The sequence below is a fragment of the Camelus bactrianus genome, chromosome 25 (assembly GCF_048773025.1).
Source record: "Camelus bactrianus isolate YW-2024 breed Bactrian camel chromosome 25, ASM4877302v1, whole genome shotgun sequence".
Taxonomy (NCBI): Eukaryota; Metazoa; Chordata; class Mammalia; order Artiodactyla; family Camelidae; genus Camelus; species Camelus bactrianus.
In genome coordinates, this window is record NC_133563.1 from 23418787 (window position 1) to 23435838 (window position 17052).

Consider the following 17052-nt stretch of genomic DNA (forward strand, 5'->3'; position numbering starts at 1 on the left):
TGAAACTATGCAGGAGTTTAATTCCAAGGGAGAGTTAAATAGCAGAATGTAGCTGGAAAAGTATAGATGATGTTGAGTAAACTTAAATTAAAAAAAAACTGCCTTAGACAGATATCTTAGGCTGCCTCAGGAACAGACCACTGTCTTTGCGGGGTCCATCATTGCCTTCAAACTCTAAGAAAGTTATAGGCGATAAAGATCTTGATCAGATGGTTTTTCTATGCATATACAAAAGCAGCCAAAAAGTGCGGGAACAAAATACAACTAGGCTAGCTTGTTTTATTTTAAATTTAATCATCACAAACCTCAAATTGCCTACAAAACTGTTTACCAATCTGCTGTTTCCCTGTTTTCCTTTTTCTGGTCTCTACCCCACTTCCCTTGCACATTTTTTTGTCAGGTTTATCTCTGTTTAATATATTTTGATGCCACTGTAAATACTGTATTTTCAATTTAAATTTCTGATTGTTGCTAGTATATGGAATACACTTCATTTTTGTATTTTGGTCTTGTATCCTGCAACCTTGCTAAAATCATTTATCAGTTCTAGTAGCTTTTTGTAAATTCCATTTTCCAAATAGATGACATGTCCTTTGCAAATAAAGAAGCTGTTAGCCCATATGCTTTCCATACCTCTCTCAGCTTATAAACTTAAAAAAAAACTCAAAGAGCAGTTAACTGTATAGGACAATCTTGTTTCTTCAATAACTTGCAAGGAAAAAAGATAGAAATAGGAACCTATTTATTAAGAGCAACTTACTGCATTTTGGATCCTAATCCAGAGGAACTGTAAAAGTATTATGTATTTATATAATATACATGATATATGAGAAAGTCAGAAATTTTAATAAATACTGGATATTTGATGATGTTAAGGAACAGTTAATTTTTCATTTAGATTTGATAAATGGTAATGGGAGTTTTAAAAAATCCTTATCTTGTAGAGAACATACTGAAATATTTACTGATGAAATGAGCCTGAGATTTACCTCAAATTCATAAGGAAAAGAAAGAAATAAAGAGGTACAGATTAAAAGGTGTTGGCTATGAGTTTTTTGAAACTAGGTGATATCTACTTTTATATATGATTGAAATTCTCCACAATAAAATTAAAAAAAAAAGAGCAACTCCTGCCTTCCCTACCAGGAGCTGACTCATTTCTTTCCTCTCCTTTGTAGTAAAACTCTTGCAGAGTTGTCTTTTCTCCAACTTGTCTCTCCTCATTCTCTCTTCAACCTACTCCACCCAGGCTTTTGTCTTCCCATACCCCATACCCATCACCAGCACGCTACCGCCGGCCAAAGTTACCATGACCTTCATGTTACTAAATCCATTGGTCAATTTTAAGTCTTCAGTACAGTAAATCATTCTCCTTTGCAGGGTATTCTTTCTTCTCTTGATTTCCAGGATACCACCCCCTACTGCTTTTGTTGTTTTTTCCCTGTCGTGCTGGTTCTCCCTTTCTCTTGCCTCTCCAATGTTAAAATGTCCCAGAACTCAGTTCTTGGTCTCCTGTCTTTTCCTTATTCACTTCCTCAAAGACTTCATACAGACCTATAACTTTAAATGCCATTTGTATGCTTATAATTCCCTAATTTACATGTCCAGCCTGGAGCTCTTTTCTGAACTTTACACTTGTATTCAGTTGCCCACCTACCACATGCACTACAGTGTTTCTTAAACCAAAAGACTAGTTTTCCCCCAAACCACTGCATACCAATACTTTGACACTTTGATAGAAAAAAAACTTTGATAAAACAATGAAAATTCTGCGACAATGTCAAATTGCTACAGTTTTAAAATGTTTAATTTTACTTCCTGTATTTACCTCATCAGGAACAGATAACAAACAGTCCGAGGAAGGAATCGCACTTTTGGCAGGACTAGGCTAAGAGGCATCTTAGACCAACAACCCAAAACGGAACTTTTGCTCTTCTTCCTAAAACTTGTTTCAATCTCAGCCTTCCCTATCTCAGTTGATGGAACAAAATTCTGGTTGTTGAAATAAAAAAAAACCTTGGAATAATCCTTGTTTCTTCTTTTACTGTCGGCCCACATTCAATCCTTCACGAAATCCTCAGGAAATCCTATTGGCTCCACCTTCAGATGGAACGTGACCACTTTTCAACATTACACTGTTGCTAAGCCTGGTTTGCACCACCATCAAGTCTAGCATGGATTGTTGCAATAGCCTCCAAACAGATTCTTTGCTTCCATTCTCCATCAATCCCCATCGCTAAACAGCCTATTCTCGACTCATCAGTGGGAGTGCTTCTATTAACACCTAAGAGAGATCACGTTACTCCTTGGTTCAAAACCCTCCAGCTGGTCCTTATTTTGCTCAGGAAATCAAACTCCTAATACTCTTCCGGAGGAGAAAAAGACATGAGAAGGGTTGACTGAAAAGGGGGTAGCAAGTAGGCGTACCAAGAAACGACAGCAAGTGGTGGTCGGAATCACGACCCTCGTTTGCCACTGAGGCATCTCCTGACGCAACAACTAGGCCTCCCATCCGACTCAGCTTCACTAAATCCGATCTTCTTCAGCCAGCGTAATGAATCCCATCAAGCTACAAGACTCAGAACTCACCTGGGGCGCCCTAGAGAAACTCGACATGTTCCCCTAGTAGCAGGACCTTTCTTTTTCCGGACCCCAAGATCTGTTCCGCAGAATCAAGGGTCCGGCGGGAAACGCGTATAGTTAGGCATGAAAGTTCCTAGGAGAGTTAGCACTTGTCTGCTCCTCCGCTTTTCCTGCATCTCCTCCAATATTAGCACGGTAGAAATTTCGTCATGAAAGGAGGAAATGATGCAGTTATTGGGAGAATAACCCCCGAAAATAACCCGTTTGCTGGAAAAGCTGCGGAAAAACCGATGGAGGATACAAAATTTCCAGCCGACCTAAGTAGAAGGGAACCGGAAGTAGGTCAGTAGCGCGGGCCTGTTTGGATGTGGAAACAGCGACCTGAAACAGGGGCTCAGCTGTAAGGTGATGGATCGGTACCTACTCCTTGTGATCTGGGGGGAAGGAAAAGTCCCGTCGGCGGCGGGTGAAGAGGCGGAGCATGGTCCAGGGGCTTCGCCGGTTGAGGGTACTGAAAAGCAGCCAGGTAAGCGCTGGGCTGAGAAAGAGCGGGAACGGCTTGCCGGGCGGGGAAAAAAGTTGTGATCAAGTTCTGCTAAGGAGGGACCTGAATCAAGTTGTCCCAGGAAGCTGTGACTTTATCTGGGATCAACCTGACAAGGGCTGAAAAAAATATTATCTTCGTGGAAAAATAGGGACAAATTTGTGGATGCAAGATACCACGTCCCAGAATTCCCCGACACAGTAAAAATTTAACTGAATAAATTCTCTGGGCCTTGATTATGGAATTTCTGCTCTTTGGACATATATGCATTCGATAGTTATTTCTGCCTTCTGCGTTCCAAATGCAGGTACTACAGAAAGGAACAGATAGAAAAGGGTCTTACTCTCCTAGAGTTTTCATCCTAACGAGAGGAGACATTTCACACATAAACTAAGTTAAAAAACAAATGATTAATTTAAAAGTTTGACCGTTTGAGATTGCATTGCTTTTTGGTGCTCCTGTCTAGAATCTGTATTGCATTTTATTTAGTTTGTTTTGATAGAGCGGTATTTTGAGAAGAAAGTGTATGTGGTTGTTCACAGGGTATTGTTAGTAATGGAATTGCCCTTCTCTGTTTATAATTATCTTTTGGGGGTAATTTTGGATTTCTGTTAACTTGCAGGCATGTAAAAACTGGGAGCTTTACCTGTTTTCTCTGCTTGCTTTAGATTTATTTTGTCAAAACTTGAACAGAATGTAATTCTTTTATATACAACATACTGTCTTTGAGAGGCTCTGATGGTGAAATTGGAGTAAGTCTACATTATGTAACTCTTGAGCCTGTTGAGTTTGTTTTTTTCTTTTTCAGACTTAAGGGCAGCAAATGTTTATCACCTCCTGAAAAGAAGCATTAGTGCTTCACTTAATCCAGAAGATAGTACTTTCCCTGGTAAGTATAACATAAACCTCTCTTTTCACTGGCACAGCATATGTATTGGAAATAAATTTAATTAATCTGGTCACAAGAAACACCTGTTGACTTTGTACAAGTCACCGGGATAGGGAGGTAACGAAGGAAATACAAAATGGAAAAGATGTTTTCCTCTTCCTGATGCTTGGATGTCATAAAGTTGTTATAAAAATTATTTTAGTTTCTCAGCTTGAGCTTTGTTCCCTTTATGAGATTTTCTTGCCCATCTTTACTTCCATATAAGGTAGAGCAATGTGGCATTTTAAGGAGGATTTATAATTTTGTCCTGAGTACAAATACATTATTAATGCTCTTACACCCATTTCCTTAACTCTTTTTTCTCCATCTTTACCTCTTACTGATGCTCTTAAAAGCACTTCATAATTGTTAAACACAGGAATCTTTTCTCCATTATCTGCTTTAACTTTTTCAAAGTATTTGACTTCTTTGACCACCCATTACTTTGTAAAATCTTTTCTCCTTTGGTTTTTATTGGCATTATATAAATCCATTTACTAACTTTTTTGATAGTTATCCTCCCTGTTACTTCCTTTTCTTGGCCACGGTCTGGGAGTGTCTTTCAAAAAGGCTCAGAAAAAGGAGATATCAGAACAGGTCTGAGATGCCAGGGAGAGCATGCTTGTTTTGATAACTTTACAGTTCTCGTGATCATGCAGTTTGTTCCTTTCTCTTTTTTTCTTCATCAGAGAACCGCCTGTCTCTTGGGTTTCAACTGTCATTTTTGGGAAATGACTTCTAATATGTATGTGCTAGCCTGGCCTGTTTGCCAAGTCCTAGTAGTACTCATTAATTTTTCAAGTTGATATAATTTAAGTCAGTACTATTATTGCAACAAAGATTTTCTTTCATTTGTGCCCCAAATGTATATGTAAAAGAGCTGTTGCAAGCATTCTAGGGGCTCTCATGAAAACTTTCACTTTCTGTTTGGGTGGATAGAAGTTTCTTGCAGGCAGTCCTTGTTTGCATGGGAGTGTGGGACTGTATAAATGACTGTGCACGCTGAAGCCATACAAAGCAATCCTAATACAGTAATCAATGGGAGAATTTACAGTTTTTCCATGACGTTTAACATTTTTTTGTCAAAACATTAAAAACTTTAAACTGTTGGTTGTAAATGTATAGGAAATTAAAAGAGTAAAACTAGTATTTATTATATATGTTGTAATTTAAAACATTAGAAACATTGAGAATTGGAGTGTTTCTTTGTACAGACCTTATCAAGAGTAGTTTGAGCAGTGCTTGCTACCTTCTTCTCAACATCAGATAACTTATGATACAGAGTGAGTGGTTTTTCTATGTTTTGGCAAATTGTCATACTCTCACGTTTGTATTAGCTTCCAGTGTTTTATCCTTTGTACTTTTAATGTTGTGAATTATCTCTGAGTTTCTTTAAATGTGAAGGTTTTTGCCAGCATCTTTTTCTCTAGGACCTCTTTATTCCTTTTTTCACAGTATTTTTATCGCAGCAGCTATTGCTACAATCCATGTATGTTAGATTTGAGTATCACTTTCAGCATTATCATTTTTTTTTTGGCTTTGCTTTCATCTTTTCTTTTTCTTTTTGCCAAATCTCTCTTCATCTTATCCATTTCTATAAAATATGTGGACTTATTACTGGGAGAGAAAGAGGCAACAGAATTATATTTTTTGCTATCTGTGTGTGAAGTGAATAACAGATGTGCAGTGATCAGTTAGTAACAAACTATGAAATTAGTAATGTGATTGGTTACTGATTATGATATACATGTTTTATTTATGATTTGTGCATTAAGAAGCTAGCAGTGAAGCTTTATGTTTTGCAATTATAGTTAATTAATAACCCTTGGTAACTGGAATTTTAACTCTTGGGGGGACTGATGTTATTTAAACTGTAGTAACTGAAGTCTACATATTGGAACTATGCAAAGAGAGAACTATCTATATTGGCTTTCCTACTACGGTAGGATTATTGCTTTCAGTAATATGGCAAATCTGAGGTCTAGAAGTGCAGTGTGATTGTGATTGGAATAAAGCTGCAGAGATAGACATGGCTTTGTAGAGGACTTTGTAAGTTATGTCAGGTATTTGGACTTTTTCCTGATGGTAATCAGCAGCTGTTAATGGCTTTAATGAAGGCAGAGGTGGCTACAGTGTAGTAGACAGATTAGAGAAAAGCATAGATGTGAGGGGGCTGCCGCAGAAGACCAGCTGAGCCATAAGAGACAGCCAGGGTGGAGGAAAAGGGATAGATCTGAAGGAAATTATGGAAGTAGAGTCCAGCTGACTTAGTGTTGCATGTGTGTGAATTAGGAGAAGGGAAGAGTGAGAAAGGAATCAAGGGTGACATTAGATTTCTGGCTGGGGTTATAGTGTGATGGTGGCCTTTAGTGAGATAGAGAATTAGATTTTGAGCATATATGACATGTTTTAAGAATAGGTAATTAGTTGCCTATAAAATTGCAAAGTGAAAATATTTTGTAAAAGTTGGACACATGTGTTGAACTCCAAAGGTGTGGAGAGCTGGAGAAACAGAATCATCATTGTATAGATGCCAGTTCAAGTCATGAGAGAGGATGGGGATTGTTTTGGATAGTGAGAGGAGCAGACAATCTTGAACTGAATCCCAGTATATAAAGGAACTGAACACCAGTTTTTAAAGGAATGAAAAGGAGCAGTGGAAAAGACAGGTTTTACAGAAAGCAAGTGTTTTCAGGAGAAAGTAGTCAAATGTGTCATCTTTGATTCCTTTCTTATGTTGAGAGGTCAGGTAACAACAGGACTGAAATCTGTGTAACTTGTTAGACTTGGTGAGTGGTTTCAGTGGCATGTTGGAGATTAAAAAATCAGATTAAATTGGATTTGGAGGGGACTAGAAAAGGTAAACAGGAAATGGAGATAGTCAAATGTAGACAGTGTTTTCAGAAAGTTTAGCCTTTCTGAAGAGTAAAGAAAGAGATATAGTAGTAATTGGAATAGAGAGGTGAATTTAAAGGTGATTAAAAAATAATTTGAGAAATACTTGTGCATATTTAAATACTAATGAGAAGAAACTGACAGAGGAGGGATTGAAGATACAAGAAAGCCAGTGGCCTAGGGTCCCAGCCGAAGTCTGAGGGATAACATTCAATTGGAAGGGCAGTACCTCTTACATGTTAACAGGGAAGAATGAGGAAAGACTTAATGGGAATGCAGGAAGAGTAATACATTTGTTGATAGGGAGTTATTACCTAATGGCTTCTATTTTTTATGGAAATAAGAGGTGAAGTCTTCTGAGATTTTGGCAGAAATTGATAATAGGCACTTAGCATCTTTCCTAGCTTCTGTGAGTTGAGCCTCTGTTATCACATTTCTCCCTCTCCCTTTTTTTTTTTTTTTAAGGGAATCAAGGTTATTTAGAGAGATACACATTCCATTGGCAGTATGCATACTCTCTCAGAAGGCAACGGTGGCCCCAAGCCATGCTGTTGTTAGTTTTTATGGGCTGTGTAATTTCATATGCTAATGAGTGGGAGGGATATTCTAACTATTTTGGAGAAGGGGCGGGGATTTCCAGGGGATTGGGCCACTGCCCACTTTTTGGCCTCTTATGGTCAGCTTCTGAACTGTCAGGCCCCTGCGGGTGTGTCGTTTAGCATGCTAATGTATTACAGTGAGCATATAATGAAGCTCAAGGTCTACTGGAAGTCTAATCTTCTGCCATCTTGGGCCTAGTTGGTTCTCATTATTTTTTGTTGTATCCTCAGTGACTGTGTCATTCTTTTAACCATCGTGTTAAATTCCCTCCTTGGAGATTTTATTCCCATATTCTTATGGGAAGCAGAGGGGTGATGGTCCATCTTCTGTAGCTGCTTCAGGGCTAAGTAGGGGTGTTGACCCTGCCTGTCAAGGGATAAACCTATGGATGTCTGATTTAGGGGCCCCAGGGGGCCTTGTTTTAAGTCTCTTGTTTTAAGTTGGAGGGAGGGCAGTATGGGCTGGAATCCTCACGTAGCCATCATCTTGATGTGGAACTGCTGTAACCTGGAAGATATGAATGCTTCCATAGCCTTCCTATGAATCTTCTTGAAGATGAAGCACTTTTGCAACAGCATCAGACTACAACAGTAACTGCCTATAAATGACAGAAGACTTTAAAAGTCATGGTTAAGCATCTGACTACAGTGTAATCAATAAGGAAACTTGGTTACAATAACTAGAATATGACTCATTATAATTTTGACCCTTAAAATCCTTAATCTCTGGCAAAAACCAAGAAGAAAGTAATTGTGAATTGTTTGTCATACCCACATTTCCTGATTGGAAAACTTCGGCTTTGGTCTTCCTTCTCCTAAGGAGGCAAAAGTAGGTAAACTTAGACTCATTAATGTTCCAATATTTTATCCTATTTGAAATGACCCAAATAGTCAATGAGTTCTCTTCATTTAACTTAGGTTAGTTGCAGGTTACCAAAGTGTGGAAAGACTGTTTTAGATAGATACTTCCCAAAGATAACTATTCCTGTAGAGTTAACTAGAAGTTCTTATCTCATACATCTTCACATCGAATTACTTTCCTTGCTTCCTTCTCCCTCTTTTGAATCAATTTCTGTACATATGTCTAAATTCTTCATTGCTCTTCTGACTTGCACCCTGGGGTGACCCTTAATTTCACATCTTCCTGTAATGTTCCAGTCTCCAAGAAGAGCATCTTCTTTATCTTTAGGCTATAGTTACTCTTTAACTCCTCTTTCTTTAGCAAGACTAAACCAAACCTTCATGGTCTTTGAAGTGGGAATCATTTTCTGTAAAATGACTTGCATGGTTTTTTATTACCCAATAGTAAATGAGTGGGTGTAGTTTTCAACATCTTTATACTAGATTTTAGTGTTTGAAATGATGATTAATATAATGATATAGTTTTGAATTGTGATGAACTAAAGCAGAGTATTCATAGCAAGTGAATAATTGTGCTTTTTAGGCAGATTCTCCTATTTAAATTTTTTAGCAGAAATTCTAAAATATCCATATTTTATATATATATATACATACACACACACACACACACACATATACACACACGCTCCCCCATATATATGTATATAGCTTGCAGAACTGCATAATATGTAAAAATTGTACCACTCTCTAAGTGTATATGCTATAACATCTACTTATTTGTGGTATGCCTTTCTTCTAATAAGTATGATTTTGTTTTCAAGCCTGTTCAGTGGGTGGTATACCTGGTTCCAAGAAGTGGTTCTTTGCAGTGCAGGCAATATGTGGATTTTATCAGGTAACATAAATAAGAAAATAGTCATTAGTGAGTATCTTTGTTCATATAAATAATTCCATGAACCCATTATTTAGTGCAATCTTTTGTATTTTAGTTTTGTAGCTCTGATTGGAAAGAGATTCATTTTGGTACAGAAAAAGATGAAATTGAAGATGTTCTTCAAACAAATATCGAAGACTGTCTGAGTGCTGTTGAGTGTTTTGAGGAAGAAGATAGTAACAGCAGGGAGTCATTATCCTTGGCTGAGTATGCTTATATACTTTCTATAATACTTTTAAAATCTTTGACATTAGATAGTATTTTAGCCCTGAGAGTGAAGATTTGATATGTTAGCAGCTATAGTAAGGGGATTTTACATAATTCAGATTTTCAACTCTTTATTGTGGAAGATAGGCAATTTCAGAATTTGGGCCTTTTTAGAAAAAATTGAATAAAATTCTTTAAAATGCAAAAATTGGTATCTGAAAATGTTTAGCTTCTTAAACTTACATAATTGCAGGAATCATAAAAAGTGATAATTAGCATGTCACTTTCATGACGAAAAATTCTGCCTGATACTATATTTTAAGAGCTTGAATAGATAAGATTGATAACTGCCATTCAAACCAAAGTATTTTCATTTTGCTTTTTGAGGCTAAAATATATAGTTTCTTCAATCTGTGTGTCTCTTCAGTATTTCAGGCACCTTTAAAATCCACACTTTTTGAGGATTATATAGACGATTGAATTCACTTTCAGGCTTTTTGCATTGAGGTACAATATAGAAAGGGATCCTGGTGATGTGAGTTGTGATCCTTTATTTTTTTCCTTCATGAAATATCCCATCTCTGGCCCACAATTAATTCCTGCATTTTAGTCTTCTGTAATACTTCATTACAAAAAAACTAGTTTTGTTTGTTTTAATTCAAATATTATACTTCTATAAGTTGCCACAGACTTTAAAATTCTGTTTTCAAATCATATTTGTTTGTAGTGATTAATGAGGGGAGACATTCCAGAACCATTAAAACAGAGGGTGGTAGAGTTGATCTCCAGTTCTATGACCTTGGACCACTCACTTCTCCGGTCCTTTATTTTCTCATCTATAAAGTGTTGAGATCCTTTTAGATGATGTCTAAGGTGCTCTCTAGCCTTAGAGCTCTTATTCCATACGTTTTCTCACCACTATTGGAAGATGGCAAGTGTAAAAGTAATTATTTCTAGTAAATGACCTAATAATTGTTTCCACAAGAGGGAGCTTGAAAACTATACTTTACTGTAAGATGCATTAAGTTTTTTAGACAATGGTGAATTTATAATAAAGGATTTAAGTACATTTATGTTATACAAGAAACTATTATAAGAAAAAAAGTCATCATATGGATAACACTAACAGATTTTGAAGAATTGGAGGAGAAAAAATTTCCAGTCAGGGCTGTTGTATGCCAGCCAGAGAAAAGCAGTATCCTTCTTTATTAAACACTTAGTAATACCTTACATTTAGGGTTCAGAAAAATGGTCTCTTAGTTATGATTTATATTATAACTATGATATAATTTAGGGAGGTTCCCCCCCCTTTTTTTGTTATTGTTTGTTTGTTTAAGAGGTGCGGCTAAGAACTTGGACTCAGGGTTTGAATCTTAGCTTCCACACCTACAACTTACGTGAACATTAGGTGAATTAGTTAAATGAGGATAAACTAGTATTTCAGTAGTGCCTCAGGGGATTGTCAGGAGGATCAAGGGAGACAGTGCATCCAGCATACTTAACAGTGTCTGGCATATAGATCGATTTAATTAATATTACCTATTATGATTATATGTAATGTGTATATATTTTTTTCCCTAACCTACTCTTTTACTTTAGCCTATATGAGGAATCTGCAGAAAATTTGCATCAGTTATCAGACAAACTTCCTGCTCCTGGTAATATTTTATGACTACTTTGAATAATTTGTGTCTTACCTTATGCTTTCTGTGCATAAATGATAAATTTGGTCTTTATGTTGTGTTCTTGCTTCTATTTTTGAAATTCAAAATGAAAAATAATTTTTTCTTTGAAGTTGTTAAAAAAAAACTCCACTACTTTAATAAAGTACATTATTGAGACATTACAATATTCTTAATTATTTTCATTTACTTAGACAAAAATTAGAACTTAGAAAATTAAATACGCATCTGTTTCCTTCTTCAGTTATTGCTAAAGAATAATCTTTCCACTATATACCATTGTTTTCCACAGCGTTTTACAGAACACTAGTCCCATGAACAAGTCCTGAAAAAAGAAGTTCTTTAACTTAGATCATTTGGTGGCATTCTTTTATGGTGTGAAGTCACTGTACATATTATCAACTAGAATGTCATGCAGTAAAAGAAGACCTTGACTCAGCATTTTTTTAATACCCATTTTTTTTCCTGTAATAGCATATTTTATGAAATACTGCATTGTACTATTCTTAAAACTGTATTTTGTCTAAGTTAATCTTTGTATGATTCAAGTAGCTGATTCATCTAAAGCTTGGTACAATTTGGCATCCACAAAATCTTTTGAAGAGTTTTCTGAACATTTTCATTATTGGAGGTCATTTATTAAACAGATATTTGTTGTGTCTATTATAAGTCATGCATTGTACTCGGAGCTGAGTATACAGTGATGAGTAAAGCATATGTGATTATCATAAAGGACTTAACAGCTCAGTCTCATCCTTATAGTCAAGATTATGTTTTAGTACAAAAGATCCTATATGGAAAATAACTGAATACACTGATAAATAAATGTGTCAAATTTTTATATGAAGTTCAAAATCTGCATTGAAATGTACAGTTGCTGTTTTGGCAAATTAGAATACTCTCATCAAATTTTTATTTTTATTTTTCTGGTCCTTCAGTAAATTTATAATTTTATAAAATTTAAAGTTTCATGAAATTAACCTTCTTTCACAGGAACCAATGATTTTGTCAGATAATTGAGTTTTCTGAGTGTTTTATTGTTCTTTAAAAAGAGAAATAATTTATTTGAACATTACAATTTTATACTAATTCATTCCCTTTTATATAACAAGATTAAGTATAGAAATATATAATGAATTGCACAGGTTTTTTTCCCCTCTGTTCAGTACAACAATAGCATTGATTTCAAGAGCAATGCATAATTAACCACTGTCACATAATTGGCAAGTAATTATGATATAGTTCTTTGTTTTTCTGGCATATGCTAGGTGTTTCAAGATAATGTGGTTTTAAATCAAATGATGAACATTTAAAAATTTTGAACTCAGATGTGTATTGTTTCAAAGAATTTCAGAAATTAAAGTTAAAATCCTTCTTCATCTTCTAAATAAACATAAAATTCAGTTGTTCAAGATACTATTTTGAGACATCCAGATCTAACATTTTATAAAAATTACAGAAATGCCTTTATCTCTTTGTAGGTAGAGCAATGATAGATATAATACTGTTGCCTTCTGACAAAGATCCTCCGAAATTGAGAGACTGTTTACCTCCTGTAGGAGCCTTAAAACATTTGAAGGAATGGTATTCTGCAAAAATTACTATAGCAGGAAATCACTGTGAAATGTAAGCTGCTTTTTTCACATTTGATTATTACCTGTGTTGTCTGTTTTTAGAATTAACTGCTGCCCTATTTTAAATAGATACAGCATTTGAAGATGTTTTGAATGTGACAAGATAGCTTTATGTCATACTATGATTAGAAATTTATCTATTGAGAAGAACTTAGATTTTTCTTATCTCATACTTTATATATCTGAGAAGTTTTAAGTTTTTAGTAAATACTGTTGATGCTTTTTTATAACTGTTCTTGAGCATTGACACTCCAAACCACTGTGTGCTTTTAAATAGGTTTATATTGTCCAGTGAGCACCATAATATATACATGGGTACATGGATTACACTGGACTTGTAATGTCATCACTTTTTTTTGTTTTATGTGCAATGTAGAAATATAGTGTTGTGTTTTATGACATTTTAGTAAGGACAACTGTATATTACAGTTTCGATCCTTAGTAAGTATTCAAATTAGATTTATTAACTTCATGATTTTCTTCATTCAACAAGCACTGTGTTTATGTTAAGCACAGCAATATAGACTGGTGAGTTAAGAAAGTGAGATTTGATCTTTTTTGTTGAAATACAGAGGGATCTGGAATGCAAACAGTCATGGTAGTCTGTGATAAGTGCTATTGTGGAATTCCATACAAAACTACATGGGAACAATTTAGGAGAGCACTTCTCCTTTTGAAGATAAGAATTTTATTGATTCAGTCTGTGTATACATGTGTACGTATGTGTATATCTGACACTTTAAAGCCAATACATAATAGGAGGAAAATTTATTCATCTGTAGTGTTAAGGGTAACTACTCATAGTTCAAGGGGATGCTGAGATAAATGAATGTGTGATAGCAACTTCTTCAGAGACTGACTTAATTAATGTCCTATAATATTATTAGAAAAATCTGTTATGTAAACTTTGCATTTTTGTCTGTTTGGCTGGTAGTGAACTATAACCACTAAATCTAAATAAAATATAAAACCCTGTATTTAATTATCATAAATTTTATTTGTAGAAGTTGTCAGAAAATTGCAGAATACCTTTCTGCTAATGTTGTATCTTTAGAAGATCTCAAAAGTGCTATTGATTCAAAGGAGTTGTGGAGGGGGAAGATTCGGATATGGGAAAGGAAGGTGAGTGGATTTCTGTTACCACAGTTTGCAAAGCAGGCCTTTCATCTTTATTTACAACACAGATAGTGTAAATGAATTTGAATGGAAATGTACCATATAAAGATGTTCTGGGGAAAACACTGTCTAAATAGAACTTTCTGCAATAATAGAAATATTCTGAATTTATACTAAAATAGTAGTCCCGTGGCTTCATGTCGATACTAGAACTTTGTATGTGGCTACTTCAAATGAGGAACTGAATTTTTTACTGTGTTTTATTTTAATTAATTTAAATGTAAATAGTCACTGTGATTGTTTTGCACTCTGCAGTTCTAGAATGTAACATTCTTTTAAAACATAGAATCTGACATTAGTTAAGTTCGTGTTTATCCAAGCTGCTTTATTTCATTGCATGTGTAAACTACTGGAAAACGCAGAACATTTTTTTTTTCTTGCCTATGATACCACCTTAAGTGACTTCTGCTTTCTACTAACCAGCTGATTTGAACAATTTGTTTTTAACCTTACTAGACCTCAGATTTCTCAACTATAAGATGAGAATATTAGATTAGTGGAACCCCTCTAATCTTAAATTTCTGTGAGGCTCCCATTCTATTTTGGGATCTCTTAGTGTGAATAAGTATGTTCAGTGGTTTTTGTAAGTTGTATTCATGTTGAAATAAATGTTCCTTGTATTTTATGTATTTCTGTCTATAGGCAAAACTAAAATAAAGTTGCTTAGTATTTGTTCACTGGGAGCGTGAGTAGGACCTTGCATTCCTATTTTATTGCACTAATTTCTAGACTTTTTTTTTTTCCCTTTTCAATTCATCCTTAATTATGATTTAATAAAATCTCTAATAAGACAACAGGAATTAATGTGGCTGGGCCCTTCTTGGTGATTTGCATACTGGTTCTTCCTTATCTTGGGCAAGTTAAATCTGCATATAAACCTTCTCTGCAAGTGGTTTTAGTGTAAATAAACCTTATAGCCTACTAGAAGAATGCAGGATATAATTAGCTGGGAGAATTGCCTTTGTAGACATTTTTTTGAAACTGCATCTCCACATACAGACCAATAATGGCAGAGTTCTGTGATTCTTTTATTCTTTTATGAATGGGAAATTAAATGTCCATATCGCCACAGACTACATTTAAAACTTGAAATCACTTTTTTTTGGTAGAGAATAGCTTTTAGCCTAAGTACATTATAGTGATTAAGGACATAGATTCTAGGGTTAGATGGTCTGCGTTCAAATCCCAGTTCTATTTCTTGCTAATTCTGTGTGACATGTTAGATAATGTTTAGCCTCTTGGTGCCAGAGTTACCTTCATCTGTAAGATGGGTGTAATAGCTGCCTCTACCTCACAGATTTTTATGAGGTTTTAATTATTTAAAGCACAAACTAACCACTGAGTAAGTGTCAGCTTTCATTGTTGTTACCATTACTATTAGTGCCCCTACTATTACTGCTTCTGCAGGAATTGATCTTTTTATCAACAACTTATGTTGAAAGCAAACTGGGTGGGGCACTTTCCTAAGGATCTAGTGGTGAATGAGACAAACGAGTTCTATTTTCACAGAACTTACAGACTGCTAGGAAGCAGGTACTGAATAAACATGTGTAAAGGGGATTGTTTAGTTCTGTGGTTGCAGAGAATGGGCTTAATATGCTCTAGTGGGCTAGCAAAAGGCCGAGGAGAGCTTTTCATGAAAAATTCATGTGTAAGTTGAAATATGAATGATGTGTACATAAATGGAAGAACTGCATTTTGAGTTGAGGAATCCAAAATAAATTTACCTATGGTTTTCCTTTCAACTTTTATGTTGCAATAACATGTGTTAATCTTTGTAACTTAATTCATGATGTCTGTGACTGTTCTCTTGGTTTCTTTTCAGTTTGGATGTGAAATTAGCTTTCCTGAATTTTGTTTAAAGGGAGTCACGCCTAAGAATTTTAGTACATCTAATTTAAAAACTTGCTTTCTTGACAAAAAGATAATACCATCAAAGGATAAGAATATTTTGCCAAAGGTAATCTATGTTTAATTTTTTTTGCAATCATCGATTCATGAATATTTTATTCCTATAAGATATGTTTGACTCTTCAATTAACATTACTAATATATGTTCCTAAGCGTGCTCACTTGCATAATTTTTATTATAATTAAGTACTTAAATTACACTGTGTTGTCAGCATTGAATGTTGGCAAAATTATCAGTTTTAGATTATTTTCAAAATGAAATGAACCTAACTTTAGATCAGTATAGTCATGAAACCACCTTTGGTTTGGGCTTTACTATGTGACTTATTTTAAGGTTCAGTTTGGAGGGAGTATCACATAGTAGAAAGAGAACAGGCTTTGATGTTAAGTAACCTGGGTTTGAGACTGACTTTGCCACCCATGAGGTATTGTCACCTTGGGTAGATTGATTAACTCATCTGTGAAATGGAGACAGTAATAAACACTTATCTTACAAAGTTGTGAGGATTAAATGTAGTAAGAGGTTAGCATCTGACATAGTGCCTTGTATTTGCTTCATTCACAGTTTGAGAGGTATTAATTCTTCTCCCATATCTCCACAGGTAGATTCTTAAAATGCAAGTAATTATAAAATATAATAATTAAAAAAGATTTAGTTGGTTTTTTTTCCCACATTGGAAAAATAGCATAAGAAGAAGTATTCGTATTGGAGCACTTAAATTCACTCTAAAAGACGTATTTCAAGAACATACAAAACATTGCAGTCATACAGTCACCAGGGTGTCTCATGGGTAATATTTTCTGAATAAAATGTGGTATGAAAGGTGTATTTCTGACGTTGACACATTTCCTAACGGTTGTTCAGAATTGCTTACTTTAAGTGACTTACCATGGCCATCATCTTTCATAAGAATATTAAATTCTTTTCTAAAGATTATAATCATAAGATTGATGACCTCAATTTCTCTTCTTTGGTAGTGCAACATTCACATATGAATAATGTATCTAATTTTTGCTGCTATCGAAGAGAAATCTAGGGTTCAACCTCTTTAATTAATGTAAGTCTCTATCTATGATGTACACAGAAATGCATGCATG

The 17052-nt window shown here is 35.0% G+C and overlaps 2 protein-coding genes across 4 annotated transcripts in view; one reads left to right on the forward strand and one right to left on the reverse strand.

Annotated features, from left to right (window-relative positions):
• MRPL13 (mitochondrial ribosomal protein L13) overlaps positions 1 to 2708 on the reverse strand; it is a 38987-nt gene extending 36279 nt beyond the window's left edge. Inside the window, exon 1 of one of the 2 annotated variants that reach the window (XM_010972598.3) lies at positions 2590 to 2708. In XM_010972598.3, coding sequence (XP_010970900.1) covers positions 2590 to 2616 — 27 coding nt within the window. In that variant the 5' untranslated portion in view covers positions 2617 to 2708. The other variant, XM_045508445.2, reaches the window with a different exon arrangement.
• A 207-nt stretch (positions 2709 to 2915) lies between these two features.
• The window catches only part of MTBP (MDM2 binding protein), a 57031-nt gene continuing 42894 nt past the window's right edge, over positions 2916 to 17052 (forward strand). Inside the window, exons 1-8 of one of the 2 annotated variants that reach the window (XM_074352995.1) lie at positions 2916 to 3109; positions 3936 to 4016; positions 9232 to 9305; positions 9400 to 9551; positions 11151 to 11209; positions 12715 to 12859; positions 13872 to 13989; positions 15869 to 16003. In XM_074352995.1, the coding sequence (XP_074209096.1) occupies positions 2992 to 3109; positions 3936 to 4016; positions 9232 to 9305; positions 9400 to 9551; positions 11151 to 11209; positions 12715 to 12859; positions 13872 to 13989; positions 15869 to 16003 (882 nt within the window). In that variant the 5' untranslated portion in view covers positions 2916 to 2991. The remainder of the gene's footprint in view (positions 3110 to 3935; positions 4017 to 9231; positions 9306 to 9399; positions 9552 to 11150; positions 11210 to 12714; positions 12860 to 13871; positions 13990 to 15868; positions 16004 to 17052) is intronic. The other variant, XM_010972599.3, reaches the window with a different exon arrangement.